This window comes from Cyclopterus lumpus, chromosome 21 (assembly GCF_009769545.1).
Source record: "Cyclopterus lumpus isolate fCycLum1 chromosome 21, fCycLum1.pri, whole genome shotgun sequence".
Taxonomy (NCBI): Eukaryota; Metazoa; Chordata; class Actinopteri; order Perciformes; family Cyclopteridae; genus Cyclopterus; species Cyclopterus lumpus.
In genome coordinates this window covers 909763-927014 of record NC_046986.1, presented here as the reverse complement: position 1 = coordinate 927014, position 17252 = coordinate 909763, and the positions used below count along the sequence as shown (strand labels likewise).

General features: G+C 44.1%; 1 protein-coding gene across 1 annotated transcript in view; it reads right to left on the bottom strand.

The window, feature by feature from the left end:
- Positions 1 to 17252, bottom strand: part of adcy5 (adenylate cyclase 5) — an 80121-nt gene that overhangs the window by 41639 nt on the left and 21230 nt on the right. The window contains 2 exon segments of the mRNA XM_034561458.1: positions 4154 to 4275; positions 5516 to 5665. Coding sequence (XP_034417349.1) covers positions 4154 to 4275; positions 5516 to 5665 — 272 coding nt within the window.

Below are 17252 nucleotides of genomic sequence, written 5' to 3'. Positions count from 1 at the left end.
GAGTGTTACATTTTAAACATCATAGACATTAAACATTATAGACTGCAGAGCTGCAGGACTGCAGCAGAAAACATGCAACTCTTCAGAAGTAGTGTCTGGAGTCTCTGTTTCTGACGGGCAGACGTAAAGACTCAAATGCATAATGGTGGCCAGCTTCCTGTCCCAGTCTTCAGTGGGAGCAGTGGGAGCAGTGGGAGCTGTCACTTCTCTTCCTGTTGTTACTCAGCTCTCAGCAGAGCCCCAATTACCAGGAGCCACTGCCCCGTCCACACCTGGTTAGCGCCGCCATTAACCACACAGACAGAATTCAGCTGTGCTTAGCGGGTACAGCTAATGGGCCCGCCTCCTCACCGTGAGTCACACACAAAAGAATCTACAGACAAACCAACACCTCACCTTCTTTTCTCCTGTTATGTCTTGGTTGTCAGTTTGGTCTCTTGTACTTATGTAAAAGGTCCAGTCCTTCAACAGATTAATGAACAGGCCTCACGGGCAAAGGCCCAAGAAAACTCTACAGGGACGACAACAACTACAAAGACACTCACCTTGACACACAGCTACACAGAGACACAAAACAACTACAAAGAGACACAAAACAACTCCAAAGAGACCCAAAGCAACTCCAAAGAGACCCAAAGCAACTACACAGAGACACTAAACAACTACAAAGAGACCCGAAGCAACTACACAGAGACACAAAACAACTACAAAGAGACAAAGTAACTCCAAAGAGACACTAAACAACTACAAAGAGACACAAAACAACTACAAAGAGACAAAGTAACTCCAAAGAGATACTAAACAACTACAAAGAGACACAAAACAACTACAAAGAGACAAAGTAACTCCAAAGAGATACTAAACAACTACAAAGAGACACAAAACAACTACAAAGAGACAAAGTAACTCCAAAGAGATACTAAACAACTACAAAGAGACACAAACCAACTACAAAGAGACAAAACAACTACTAAAGAGACACCAGACTCTTAATTGCCATAATTTTTAAGCCTTCGTGTTTGCTCGCTCACTCATATGTGGCTCATGTGGCTCGGTGCACGTCGGTCACATGGCCAGAAAAATGTTCCAAAACTTTTCTCAGCCCGGCCGGCGAACAATCTGCACTCTGAACGGAGCTGAACTTTTAAAACAGAGGCAACAAATCAGGATAATTCCTGTTAACGATCACATTAATAGTAACGGTGAAAAGACCTTTGTGTTGAGAGCGCCTCCAACGTCGGTGGCCTGATGCTTCAACCCCGGAGGATGTAAAGGGGCCACATCAAAGCCACCGAGGGCTTCAATAGCTCCCATTATGTGTGGAGGGATTCCACCGGACTGTGGCAGCTATAGGCCATCAAACACTCTGCCTGCACAGCTTAAGGTGTGGGCTGCTGACACACCACACATCTGTTTCTGTCACCCGGATGCAGTGCTGGGTTTCCTCCACAAGGTGGCGACAAACCAAACCACACAGCGTGTTAAAACACACCTGTCCTCTGGGGTGTGTTTATGTTTTCTTTACAAACTCAAGTGCTTCACAGTTAATAGAGCAAAATCACATCACCCACCCACCCACACACACACACACACACACACACACACACACACACACACACACACACACACACACACACACACCACACACACACACACACACACACCACACACACACAACACACACACACACACACACACAACACACACACACACACACACACACACACACACACACACACACACACACCACGCTCATGCCTCACCAGGAGGATGAACCTCAGAAATGAGGCGTACATGGCCAGCACCCATTCAGCCTCTTCTAAAGGCCTCACCAGGAGGATGACCCTCAGAAATGAGGCGTACATGGCAGCACCCATTCAGCCTCTTCTAAAGGCCTCACCAGGAGGATGAACCTCAGAAATGAGGCGTACATGGGCAGCACCATTCAGCCTCTTCTAAAGGCCTCACCAGGAGGATGAACCTCAGAAATGAGGCGTACATAGCAGCACCCATTCAGCCTCTTCTAAAGGCCTCACCAGGAGGATGAACCTCAGAAATGTACCCAAACAAAAGATGTTATTTTCTCAAGGACTCCATTCAGGAAATACATTAAGACCAGTATGAGGCTTCAAAAGGTACGTTCTGCTTGGACTGCTCTTGAACCCACGGGGTAAGAACTGGACCGGCTCCACCTCGCTGTAAAGACACCAGACCATTTCATCTTGCTGGTCTACAGCATCACTTTGTTTGTTTGTGTTATTTTCTTCAGTTTATATGTTTATGTTGTTTATTCTGCTGTATTGTTTTATTGGGCAAACAAATACAACTCTCAAATCTCAGAGTGACTTTGGTGAATCTGAACGAACTCTTAAAAACACCAAAGTCCCTCATTAACACAAAATAACTGACAGGTGGAGTATATTAATACTATAATAACACTATATATTAATATTATATAATACTATAATACTATATATTAATATTATATATTAATATTATATAATACTATATATTAATACTGTAATAAAACTATATTAAAACTATATATTAATACTATAATAATACTATATATTAATACTATAATAATACTATATATTAATACTATAATAATACTATATATTAATACTGTAATAATACAATAATACTGTATATGAATACTGTAATGATACTATATATTAATACTATAATAATACTCTTCTAAACACCATCACTATCGCTTCAAAGCAGCAACATTTGGTCAGAGTTTATTCTCATTTTAAGATGACATTGATTACTCTGAATAGTTCATAATTCTGTATGAAAACACACTCTGGGCCTGTCGTCACGGCAACGCCTGCACTTCTCCCTCCTCTTCCTCTGCCTGCGGGTGGGCTGCACCAGTCAGGACCTGAAGGTCTGAAGGTCTAAAGGTCTGAAGGTCTGAAGGTCTAAAGGTCTGAAGGTCTGAAGGTCTGAAGGTCTAAAGGTCTGAAGGTCTGAAGGTCTAAAGGTCTAAAGGTCTGAAGTGTCTGAAGGTCTAAAGGTCTAAAGGTCCTGAAGGTCTGAAGGTCTAAAGGTCTAAAGGTCTGAAGGTCTGAAGGTCTAAAGGTCTAAATGTCTGAAGGTCTGAAGATCTGATGGTCTGAAGGTCTGAAAATCTGCAGGTCTCTAAAGGTCTGAAGGTCTAAAGGTCTGAAGGTCTGAAGGTCTGAAGGTCTAAAGGTCTGAAGGTCTAAAGGTCTGAAGGTCTGAAGGTCTGAAGGTTTGAAGGTATGAAGGTCTAAATGTCTGAAGGTCTGAAGGTCTGAAGGTCTGAAGGTCTGAAGGTCTGAAGGTTTGAAGGTCTGAAGGTCTAAATGTCTGAAGGTCTGAAGGTCTGAAGGTTTTGAAGGTCTGAAGGTCTAAATGTCTGAAGGTCCTGAAGGTCTGAAGGTCTGAAGGTCTAAAAATCTGATGGTCTAAAGGTCTGAAGGTCTGAAGGTCTAAAGGTCTGAAGGTCTGAAGGTCTAAAGGTCTGAAGGTCTAAAGGTCTGAAGGTCTGAAGGTCTGAAGGTCTGAAGGTCTAAAGGTCTAAAGGTCTAAATGTCTGACGGTCTGAAGGTCTGAAGGTCTAAAGGTCTGAAGGTCTAAAGGTCTAAAGGTCTGAAGGTCTGAAGGTCTGAAGGTCTGAAGGTCTAAAGGTCTAAAGGTCTAAATGTCTGACGGTCTGAAGGTCTGAAGGTCTAAAAATCTGATGGTCTAAAGGTCTGAAGGTCTAAAGGTCTGAAGGTCTGAAGGTCTGAAGGTCTAAAGGTCTGAAGGTCTAAAGGTCTGAAGGTCTGAAGGTCTGAAGGTCTGAAGGTCTGAAGGTCTAAAGGTCTAAATGTCTGACGGTCTGAAGGTCTGAAGGTCTAAAGGTCTGAAGGTCTAAAGGTCTAAAAGTCTGAAGGTCTAAAGGTCTAAAAGTCTAAAGGTCTGAAGGTCTGAAGCTGAACCGGAGGACGTGGTTCCTGCGCTAGGTTTAGGTCTAGTATGCATAGATCTAAACGTTGAACTCAGTAACTCTGGTTTCATTCAGATTAGGGTCCAAGTTCAGTTAACACTTTAATCAGGTTTACATCTAACCCAGCTGATAGAAACTGATCTAAAGTCTGCTATCTGGTGTGTGTGTGTGTGTGTGTGTGTGTGTGTGTACCTGACGTTGTCGTGCTTCTGGATGTAGATCTTGTGAAACATCATGTCCTCCTGCTTGGCGTTTATGTCGGCCTTCATCTCCATGGCAACGTGGCGGGGAAGCACCGAGAGCAGAAGACGTTCCTGCAGGAAAGAGGTAAGTTAAGAGGTGTGTGTGTGAGACCCTTCAGTGAATGGAACACATCCCAACGCTCCTGACGGGACGTCACCTTATGAACATGTGCAATGTGCATATCATTTACATTTTTCAGCTTTCGTTTTTTTATTAAGTTACTCATGTGAAGATTTGCTGCTTTTCTTTTCTCATGATAGGAAACTTCTTATCAGCTGTTTCACGATAACTACTTACTGAACGCTGTAATGTCCCAAAGCAATGTCATTGTCATGTTATTAGCATGTTATACCACTGACGTAAACATAATAATGCACAGTCCAAGACCGATGGATGAATCACACAAACAGACTGCACACGAAGAGCATCTTGTAGTATTTAAATCATTAAAAGGTTCTTGGTAGAACCCCTGTGAGTTCGAGATTAGACTTTTAGAGTATTAAAGGGTTCTTGGTAAAAAAGAAACTGTGGCTTCCACTTTGGAATAATTAAGGGTTTAATCTAGAACCTCTTGTGTGGGTTCTAGATGAAACTCTTGAAACATAGAAGGGTTCTAGGTCGAGCCCCCTGGTTCAGTTTCAGATGAAAAGCTTGGCCTACAGAACCCCCTGTGTGGATGTCTGTAGGCACCCTTAGAAGGTGGTACCGTTATGGATAGATCCTCCAGAGGGGGTTCTGGGTGGAACCATTGACAGAAGCCCCTGTGTGGATGTCTGTAGGCACCCTTAGAAGGTGGTACCGTTATGGATAGATCCTCCAGAGGGGGTTCTGGGTGGAACCATTGACAGAAGCCCCTTGTGTGGATGTCTGTAGACACCCTTAGAAGGGTGGTACCGTTATGGATAGATCCTCCAGAGGGGGTTCTGGGTGGAACCGTTGACAGAAGCCCCTGTGTGGATGTCTGTAGGCACCCTTAGAAGGTGGTACCGTTATGGATAGATCCTCCAGAGGGGGTTCTGGGTGGAACCATTGACAGAAGCCCCTGTGTGGATGTCTGTAGGCACCCTTAGAAGGTGGTACCGGTTATGGATAGATCCTCCAGAGGGGGTTCTGGGTGGAAACCGTTGACAGAAGCCCCTGTGTGGATGTCTGTAGATACCCTTAGAAGGTGGTACCGTTATGGATAGATCCTCCAGAGGGGGTTCTGGGTGGAACCGTTGAACCACAGAAGGGTTCTCTGTACGACAGGAGGTTCAAAAGCTTCCAGTGAAGTAATCCTCTGAAAGACGCTATTCGTCTGGTTCCGCTCACCTGCTGCTGGTTCTCTCTCTGGGAGTGGAGGCGGGCCTGGATGCACTCCCTGGTCTCCTGGAAGGCCTCCCTCTGGGAACCCTCCGCGGGGTAATGGGTGCACACCCCCACGATGTTGGTGCAGGAGAAGATCAGCACGTTGGACACGATCTGAGGAGGAGGTTGGAAATAGATATTCAGATATTTCACATATTGAGGGGCTCGTTCATGAGCCGCCGTCTGTAGGAAACATCTTCTTCTGAAGCAAAGTAAAGCTTCATGTTGCACCCCAAGCCCAAAAACTGTGATCGTGAACCAGGATCGTTGAGGGTTATGAACCACATCAGGGTTCTAGAGGAAACCCGTAGAATATATATGGGTTCTCAGTAGAACCACGTTATAGATGAAACCATTGGAAAATAAGAGTTCTTGATTGAACCCCCTGGAGAGGTTCTGGAAGAAACGCTTATTATATTAAAGGGTTCTTGGCAGAACCCCTTGGAATATAAAAGGGCTTTTCGGTAGAACCCCCTCGGTGGGCTCTAGATGAAACCCTAAGTAAATTAAAAGATCCTAGTAGGACACGTTGGTTGAGTTCTAGATGACACCCTTGACATATTAAAGGGTTCTCAGTAGAACCCCTTGGCTGGGTTCTAGAGGACACCCTTTGGACTATAAAAGGGGTCTAGGTAGAACTTCTTGGATGGGTTCCTGGCAGAACCCTAAGAAAGTGGAAAGCTTCTGATAGATCCTCCATAGCAGATTCAGGGTGGAACCATCACACCACAGAAGGGTACATTGGGGGTTCCAGGTGGATATTCTAGATAGAACACTCCAAACAGATTTGACCAGGACAAGCCGAAGAATCCTATGTGGTTCTAGTTAGCACCTTTATTTCTAAAAAAGTGCTTTTTAAAATAAAGTCAGAGTCGGATTGTTCAAACTCTTTGATTTCCTGGGTTCTCTTCGTGAATGTTGACGGCCTTGTGGAACAAAAGGAAACTAAAAAGGTGTCCCAGACGCTGTCCACGTTTCCACCTTTCAACCAGCTGGTGGGGCTCGCGTGTCCAGCTCAGAAGAGCCTTCTGAACCACAGGCCGAACCAGCCAGCTGGATCACATTCACACCGCCGGAACAGACTGAACAAACACGTCTTTATCAAGTCAAATACAACTCAGGTCTCAATGCTAAAAACAACAACAACACTGTGAGGGGAGGAGGGCTGAGGAAGTGAGGCACGACCGGAACATAAAGAAATGAGGTGTGAGACACAGAGAGGGAGCTGAATTTAGAAAAGGTTACTCTCATCCAACTGAAACACTGTGAAACGGATCTGGACTGGATAGACTTAACAAGAGGTTTATGTTCTATATTGTGGCTGCTTCAATATGTACTTTGACGTGATTATCCCTCCAGTTCAGCCCGAGAAACTTTTGTCAGGGAAGTCAACGTTTATTGGCGGAAGAAACTCTTCAGCTTGAGTGAGCGCTCAAAGAATCCAAGCATGACGGCACCATTAACCGTGAAAGTATCCGGTCATAAAGACGTACACCTGTTTACACTAAATAATTTACTTTGAAGAAGACTTGAAACTAGAGATTGAGACCATAAACTAATGTTTACAATGTTTACTGAGGGAATAAATCAAGAGAAGTAGAGTCATTTATATAGACTTCTATACAACCAGAAGAGTCGCCCCCTGGTGGTCAGGAGAGAGAATGCAGCTTTAACACATGAAGCATAGACTTCTATACAACCAGAGGAGTCGCCCCCTGGTGGTCAGCAGAGATAATGCAGCTTTAACACATGAAGCATAGACTTCTATACAACCAGAGGAGTCGCCCCCTGGTGGTCAGGAGAGAGAATGCAGCTTTAACACATGAAGCATAGACTTCTATACAACCAGAGGAGTCGCCCCCTGGTGGTCAGCAGAGATAATGCAGCTTTAACACATGAAGCATAGACTTCTATACAACCAGAGGAGTCGCCCCCTGGTGGTCAGAAGAGAGAATGCAGCTTTAACACATGAAGCATAGACTTCTATACAACCAGTGGAGTCGCCCCCTGGTGGTCAGTAGAGAGAATGCAGCTTTAACACATGAAGCATAGACTTCTATACAACCAGTGGAGTCGCCCCCTGGTGGTCAGTAGAGAGAATGCAGCTTTAACACATGACGCATAGACTTCTATACAACCAGAGGAGTCGCCCCCTGGTGGTCAGGAGAGAGAATGCAGCTTTAACACATGAAGCATAGACTTCTATACAACCAGAGGAGTCGCCCCCTGGTTGTCAGTAGAGTGAATACAGCTTTAACACATGAAGCATAGACTTCTATACAACCAGAGGAGTCGCCCCCTGGTGGTCAGTAGAGTGAATGCAGCTTTAACACATGACGCATAGACTTCTATACAACCAGAGGAGTCGCCCCCTGGTGGTCAGTAGAGTGAATGCAGCTTTAACACATGAAGCATAGACTTCTATACAACCAGAGGAGTCGCCCCCTGGTGGTCAGGAGAGAGAATGCAGCTTTAACACATGAAGCATAGACTTCTATACAACCAGAGGAGTCGCCCCCTGGTGGTCAGGAGAGAGAATGCAGCTTTAACACATGAAGCATAGACTTCTATACAACCAGAGGAGTCGCCCCCTGGTGGTCAGTAGAGTGAATGCAGCTTTAACACATGAAGCATAGACTTCTATACAACCAGAGGAGTCGCCCCCTGGTGGTCAGTAGAGTGAATGCAGCTTTAACACATGACGCATAGACTTCTATACAACCAGAGGAGTCGCCCCCTGGTGGTCAGTAGAGTGAATGCAGCTTTAACACATGAAGCATAGACTTCTATACAACCAGAGGAATCGCCCCCTGGTGGTCAGGAGAGAGAATGCAGCTTTAACACATGAAGCATAGACTTCTATACAACCAGAGGAGTCGCCCCCTGGTGGTCAGTAGAGAGAATGCAGCTTTAACACATGAAGCATAGACTTCTATACAACCAGAGGAGTCGCCCCCTGGTGGTCAGGAGAGAGAATGCAGCTTTAACACATAAATGCCAATAAATGGGAGAATCAATCAGCCACTGATGCTGAATGAAATCAAACCCAAGCTGCCAGATCAAAAGCAATATCCCACGATGGATTCTCAACAACATTTGTGAGGATTCAGGTGTATAGAGGAGCCCGACTGCGTGTTCAATACCATGAAAACGATAGTGAGGAAAACAAGTGTCCTAAATGTGACATTTAAAGGTGGGTTCCTGCTACCTGCAGAGGAGTCATCCAGCCGGCTGCAGCTGCACATGGAGCTCCACGCCGGCCTCGAAGCACCCCGCCCCCACGTTGCCATGGAAACGGCATGCATCAGATAAAGTCTTTCAACAGGTCAATACAAATATTCCCAGCAGCAGTCTCATTCTATTAATACTGCCGCCGCTCACCCACGCCTTATTTGGGCTTTTCCTCAAGGCGGAGGGAACGTGAGCAGAAAAGCACAGCCATCATATTTTAATACAGAGATCTATCATGACATCATATATTGTTATGGGCATTAATAGATGAATAACTCAAAGTCTTCTCAAACTTTACACACAGAGTCAAAAAAAGATCAGTTTCAGTAGCTCCTCTTAGTGATTCATGCCTAAAGAACAATATCTAATCTATTTTAAAACATATACAACTTAAATATCAATATAATATGTATTGAAGAAATAAGCTCAAATAAACACATTCATACACTAACGACTACAAGCAGTGTCATTCCATTGGTTGCCTGTAACATTAAGGAAGATTCTTCTCAATTATTATTTTTAAGGGTTCAAGAATGATCTTTTTCTATTTTTAAAGACCAACTCTGGCACATTTATATTGAGGTCCCTAAATAAATTAATGAATAAATAAGAAAAAGAATCCTCAATAGAACATTGTATAAAAATGAAATGACCTTTAAACTACCACTGAATGAAGGGATCATGTTCAACAAATGAAGGCATACAATTAGAGAAAATAGACTAACTAAATTTAGTCAAAGAATAAAAATATATAATACTGAATAGATTGATCATAGCAAAACATTAGAGTGAAAATAAATAAGAAATGGGGCAAAGAAAGAAAGAAAGCAACATATATATATATACTTAAATTGTTCAAATATATTATTATTGTGGTATTAATCTCAATCATGTCTCCAAGCTCTAATGGTAGTACATTAGTACTTATTATTTGCAGACCATAGTATAATATTACTATCAACCTTCTACAGTTTGAAAACAAAACATTTTGAAAATAATAAATATATATTTCACCTCATGACCTCCTGTAAACACAAAACGTGTCTCCATTAACATCCATTTAAAAAGGAGGCTGGAGCTATCAGCTCTGTTTATTATAGAAGCCTCACTGCATTTGAAGTATTAATAACTCACTTTGAGGCAAATAGTTTGTATTTCACCTCCAGAGCAAAAATACATTTCATGTCTTTCCAATAAATATGCTAAATGAGGAGCAATATCAGTAACCATGGTAACCAAGTGGCCAGCCCGACATTGTTTTAGTGGCTGATTAATAATTGCCAGTAGAGGCCATAAAACAACAGAGCAGCACATCATAGGAGTCAATATTTACCCAGAAGTCTGTGCTTCTTTCCTCCGACACCTCTTGGTTCAGTGGTGGTTTCTCTTTTGTCCTCCTGTGACTCGAAGAGAAGCCCAACATGATGTCTGGAGGACTGGAGGCCAACATCCAGACCAATCCAGACCAGACCAATGCAGAACAGAACAGACCAGACCAGACCAATCCAGACCAATGCAGGCCAGAACAGACCAGACCAATCCAGACCAATGCAGGCCAGAACAGACCAGACCAATCCAGACCAATGCAGGCCAGAACAGACCAGACCAATCCAGACCAATGCAGGCTAGAACAGACCAGACCAATGCAGAACAGAACAGACCAGACCAGACCAATCCAGACCAATGCAGGCCAGAACAGACCAGACCAATCCAGACCAATGCAGGCTAGAACAGACCAGACCAATCCAGACCAGACCAATGCAGACCAGAACAGAACAGACCAATCCAGACCAGAACAGAACAGACAATCCAGACCAATCCAGAACAGAAGTGAACAGACCAGACAATCCAGACCAATCCAGAACAGAAGTGAACAGACCAATCCAGACCAGACCAATGCAGACCAGACCAATCCAGACCAGACCAATGCAGACCAGAACAGAACCGACCAGACCATACCAAACCAAACCAAACCAATCCAGACCAGACCAATCCAGACTAGAACAAAACAATCCAGACCAGATCAATCCAGACTAGACCAATCCAGACTAGAACAGACTAATCCAGACTAGAACAAACCAATCCAGAACAGACCAATCCAGACTAGAACAGAACAGACTAAACCAATCCAGACCAAACCAATTCAGACCAGAACAGACCAGACAAAATGCAGACCAGACCAAACCAATCTAGACTAGAACAGAACAGACCAATCGAGATCAAACCAATCCAAGCCGTGTTAATGCAACATTCTGTGTCTCTGATAACAGCTCTTTGATACATCGTTGCCGTGGAGATGCTTTGATGAGTTTGGGTCCTGGTCTCCCAGCAGGACTAGAGGACGCATGAAGGACTCAGAGGCCAGTAAATCAATTCAACAGTGTCACAGAGCACCAATTAGCCCGAGGGCTTCACAATCTGTACAACATATGACACCCGGTGTCCACGGCCATGGTTTGGGAAACCCGAACCCAGAACACCCCAAAGGGGAATTACGGACGCCTCAAAGGCGGCTTGGAAAATGATCTAAAGAAGCAGAACATGCATTCATGCACATGCTGTTTATCAAGGCCGTGTTCTAGAAAATGGTAAACATACAAAGCTCCTATTTGCTGTTGTGTCTTTCTAATTATTGTGGGAATCTATCACACAGCAAACATTCCTGTGGCAGTCAGTCGACAGGAAGTGGATTTTGCCGTGAAAAGAGGAGTCGTTAGTCAGAGGAGCGTTACCACGTTAATGATGGCTACTTTCTGCTGACAGTTAGAAGCAATGCGTTGCCTGTGATAAGGCAACGTATTGCTGCAATGACTCATCTTCCTCTGGGAAAATATCATGGAAATGTAACACCAGATTGTTTCCTTTTGAAATCAAAAGATCACAAATTCCTGGAGAGGGAACCCTGAACTTTCCTTTGAGCTCCAGTTGTTGGAGCGAGATAAGGAGCTCTCCGTTAGTGGTCCGGCCTTCTGGTACGAACTGCAACGCTCTTTTACTTTCTTACTTCTGATTAGATTATTCAATTGATTACAAGTGTACCAGAGCACACAGAGGCACATTGTGTGCTCTGGGGAGAACATGCAGGTCATGTGCTCCATGCTGATTACTGAGAGCAGCCCTCTTCCTGCAGGCCAATGTACGAGGAGGTGAAAGTCTCTCACGAGGAAGCAGTCAGCTGCTTCACTAAAGCCTTCAGGACCCTCAAAAACCAGGTTCTGCTCTGTGTTGGGAACGTGTTTCATATCACCATGTGTGTGTGTGTGTGTGTGTGTGTGTGTCTGGACTCATTCATTCATCTATTAGCCAAAGAAAAGTGGCAATGAACAGTGTTGCTGTTATAAAACACACATATGTGCTTCACATATTCAACTAAAAATAAATTAAATGGAGAGTAATAGAAGTCACACCAGGCTCACACTTGTTTCTTTGAACCACATCATGTACTCGCCATCATTTACCTTGGATGCCGTCAACAAATACATTCAAGCGTACTTTATTCATGGTGTGTACAAGTCAGTATCCCCGTTTCAGTAATCTCCTCCAGGAACAATGGAAGAGCTTATTTCTTCAGTTTGAGCCACGAGAAGCATGTTTTACAATTCTGTGAGTTTGTTGAAGTGTGAAAACTAGTTTAAAACTTGGATGTGGTCAAGGGTTCGGTTCAAGCAAGATGTAATGCTTTTTATTGATGAGTGTAGCTTTCAGGGATCAATGTTGAATATCTGGCCAGATTCCTTCAAACAAACAGGGGGCAGCTCTACTCCTGGGTCCATAAAATCTACATTTAGTCATCAGTTATTGAATAAAGGTCAACTACTAACTAACAGCAGGGAACGAAAACAAAACATTCAACCGAGCTGCTAAAACTTAAAATAATATGCCATTTATTAATCTTCACATATTGTTTAGGTTAGCCATCTGTAAGTTAACTGCGATACTAACCGTGGCTGTACAGCTTTATTCATTTCTAAGTGGCAACCTCCAGTTCTGGTGAGTAAAATCAATGCGGAAGTGTCTTAAAACCTGCATTCTCTGTACTGACCACCAGGGGGGGCGACTCCTCTGGTTGTCCATCCATCCATTTTCAATACCGCTTATCCTCATTAGGGTCGCGGGGCGCTGGAGCCTATCCCAGCTGACATAGGGCGAAGGCAGGGGACACCCTGGACAGGCCGCCAGTCCATCGAGGGCACATGTAGGGACATACAACCATTCACTCTCACATTCACACCTATGGGACATTTAGAGATCAATTAACCTGCAGCATGTCTTTGGACCTCTGGTTGTATAGAAGTCAATAGAAAATGACGTAAAAGGACCATGGATGTATTGTATTATTATGTATCATTAACATCGGTCCTCTCATGTTTGACAGACTGGACGCTGCAGTGACTCACTATCGCTTCTACAGGTTACAAGTGGTACTACAAGACAGGACAGGCCGGGGCTAGCTGGTTAGCATGCTAACTTATCCTGTATTTCCCTCTACAACAACTGACCAACACAAAGTCACGTAGCCAGTGTGAAAAGGCCCTGAATGTCACAGCTTGCTGACGTCTCCAGAGCACAAGGCACTGAACAAGATGTATTGTTCAGAAACGAGGAAGAAGCCCTTGAGCAGAGTTTGGCTTCCACTGGGAACATTTCTGAGGTCCTACTTCAACACAGGGCACACAAATGCTTTCAGGCAGCACTGATGCCTCACAGGACGCTGAACTCCTGGGAACTAAAAAAGGTCATTCTGTGACTCATGCCTTTGAAGAAGAAAGACGAGCTCACCGAAAAACAGAACAAGTGAAAAAAAACACGTTTAATTTTTCATCTAGTGCTTCAAAAGAGAGACGACGGAGGGGGGACGCTGACTAACTGGAGATTCTACCCAATATAGCAGCGGCTGCCTGGGACTCTTTGATGTCAACACCTAGCACTCTATTTTCCTCCCAGAGCTTCAGACAGGAAGCAAATCCATATTTTAATAGCCAGGTAGGTCAGTGTGCCCAGTGTTCAGCGAGGCACCTTCTAGGAATTCTCTCTCTGCCCACAAAGCCGGTAGGTTAAAGGGTCCAGTTCCTCCCTCTCTCCAACACAGCCCTTCTGAAGTGGTCTAAGACTATGCTTCAAATATCCTGTAACCCACCTGCCGTGTTACAGGAGAAGCCCAGAGGAAAGGAGTGGACCGAGAATGGCGTCCTTTAGCCTTATGGGGAGGAAAGGAGTGGACTGAGAATGGCGTCCTTTAGCCTTACAGGGAGGAAAGGAGTGGACTGAGAATGGCGTCCTTTAGACTTACGGGGAGGAAAGGAGTGGACCGAGAATGGAGTGGACCGAGAATGGCATCCTTTAGTCTTACGGGGAGACAAGGAGTGGACCGAGAATGGCGTCCTTTAGTCTTACGGGGAGGAAAGGAGTGGACCGAGAATGGCGTCCTTTAGCCTTACGGGGAGGAATGGAGTGGACCGAGAATGGCATCCTTTAGTCTTACGGAGAGACAAGGAGTGGACCAAGAATGGTGTCCTTTAGTCTTACGGGGAGACAAGGAGTGGACCGAGAATGGCGTCCTTTAGCCTTACGGGGAGGAAAGGAGTGGACCGAGAATGGCGTCCTTTAGTCTGCCGGACGGATGGACCGCGATGACGTCCTGTGGGAGGAGCATTCCCACGGCCAACACCTTGAGGTGTTCGGTGCATAAAATGATGAGGTACCTTTAGAGTGACACCACCAGCACCAGTAGAGCACTTCATTTGATACCCGTCACGTGAATGGAAGCTGATGGCGAGCTGATGGGCACAGCGCCGCAGATAAAGCTTTGTTTGTACTCGCGAGCGGCAGCGCGAGCTACCGGTTAGCACACTGCATTGCTTTATTCTCCGAAACCCAAGAGAGCGTGCAAACTAAATTAACTGTGAAGAAGACGAGTGTAACCAGCAACACGCCACAAACTAACCTCCACTATTGCGAGGAAGAATTATGTGTGCACTTCCTGGTGCCGGCTTCAATATGGCGAGTTTGAACTGTGCTTTACGCTGCCGGTGATGCGTTAAGACTGCCGGTAATGAATGGCGCTCCCTGACCCTCAGCGGTGGGATCGCATCGTCTCCGCGAGCAGGCAGCTGATCCCGGCTGTCTGGGCGGGAGCAGCTGCAGCAAAACAATTTTTTTTTCTGCATTTGGACGTAAAAGGTATCAATTTCTGAAATTGTTTGACTGAGGAAGTTTCTTAACTACTTGCTTCTGAGTGATTTAGAATGATTCCTAAAAGGTATTGATTATTGATACCCAAAAGTTGCTTGGCTTTAACATTTTTACAAAAATTGACAGAAAGAATCTATATAAAAACAATGTTCATCACAATATTATATTCTTGGCCACCAAACCGATGTCAACCACGGTTCACTGGAACCTTTTTACTACGAAGTCTCGTGAATGAAGCGTGAAGCAGCCGGTGTGTCCACCCTGAGCACCAAAGACCAGACTCAGCAACGCATGACAGGAGGAGGACATTATGGGATAGCGATTACGAGTCCAGTGAACTGTAACAGCAGCAATATAGATTCTACTTTGTTCAATTATTTAGTTTAGAACATTTATGAACATTTTGAAAAATGGTAAACAATGAAAGCCTTAAAACCATAAGCACATTTCTTTTATTATTTTGTATATATTTAATTGTAAGGGATGTTTACTTTAATATTTTATACGTTTTCTTTTCATGCAATAGGAAGCTTTAATGGTGCCATTAGGTACAAAGTCAATAAAGAGCAGTTTGTGCAGCCTCCAATATTAAAATAAATAACCGGCTGCTATAAACACTCTAAATATGCAAACCGAAGGATGGAGCGCTCACTGTTTGGGTTTCGGGTGAAATATGTTGGATGGATTACAATGAAATCTCCACGAGGCCGCGTGGATGAATGATGATTATTTTTGTAATCCCCCAGACTTTTCATTTCGCGCCCTGAAACAGGTCAAAGTCTTACTCATCAAGTCCGATGCATCATCTGGTACCAAAGAGCTCGCTGTCCCGTTTGTATTCTTTACAGCGTGCCTGAGACCAGTAAATCATTACAGGAAGTCAGAGCCAGCCCAGTTCCTCATGAGCCAGCTGGGAAAGAACTAAGAGGCTCGAGGATTTAGACTTTAGTAAACTCATAGATGAACACAACAACAATGCTGTGAGCATTTATACCACACAACTAAACCCACGGCCTCCAGTGAAGAAGGACATCTTCCAAGTCTCCACTACAAAACTGCATCTTCTATTAAGAAAGCCACTTGTATGAAGCTCTCTGACAACATGAACGCTTATCTTTGTTTCTCATTCCCCTCATTTAAAATGTGTGTGGTGTTTTAAGTTTGTAATGTATTTTGTGTTTGTGGTAAACTATAAATAAAGAATAAGATAAGTTGTTGATGTCGCCCCATGGTGGTCAGGAGAGAGAATGCAGCTTTAACACATGAAGTATAGACTTCTATACAACCAGAGGAGTCGCCCCCTGGTGGTCAGGAGAGAGAATGCAGCTTTAACACATGAAGTATAGACTTCTATACAACCAGAGGAGTCGCCCCCTGGTGGTCAGGAGAGAGAACACAGCTTTAACACATGAAGCATAGACTTCTATACAACCAGAGGATTCGCCCCCTGGTGGTCAGGAGAGAGAATGCAGCTTTAACACATGAAGCATAGACTTCTATACAACCAGAGGATTCGCCCCCTGGTGGTCAGGAGAGAGAATGCAGCTTTAACACATGAAGCATAGACTTCTATACAACCAGAGGATTCGCCCCCTGGTGGTCAGGAGAGAGAATGCAGCTTTAACACATGAAGCATAGACTTCTATACAACCAGAGGAGTCGCCCCCTGGTGGTCAGGAGAGAGAATGCAGCTTTAACAGATGAAGCATAGACTTCACAGCAGAACCGTCCATAAAGATGGACAAGTTGGCTGCACATTGAACTGTTTGTGTTTGGATGCCTACTCGTAGTTGTCCCATGGATGAGTGGTATTTGCGTCTCTGTGCCAGTTGGCTGTCTGTTATCTCAGCCTGTGGTATCGCCTCCAGAATTAGAGCCAAGTGCAAACTCCCAAAGCAACTGGATAAGCAGAAAACTGCCTTTGTTTCTCAGAGACAAATTACTTTGTTTTTAATCAGACTGACAACAATTCACAGGCTTCAAATTGATCTGTAATCATTTGAGATGGACATTCAGGATAATGAATACTGGTTTCAGCTTTGAAGAGATCCTATGTGTATAAAGATGTACATGTAGGCACACCATCATACTACCGTACGTTTTATTTTTAGATATATGTTTTATTCTAATTCTTTCCACTTTACTATGATATATAAAATAATAAATAAAACATCATAAGCAAATGCAAACGTATGATAACTTCTTTACTGCAGAGTATAATAAAAAAGAAAAGGACACGTGGAAGCTTTCCCCTGACAACAGGAGGGCTGAACAAATG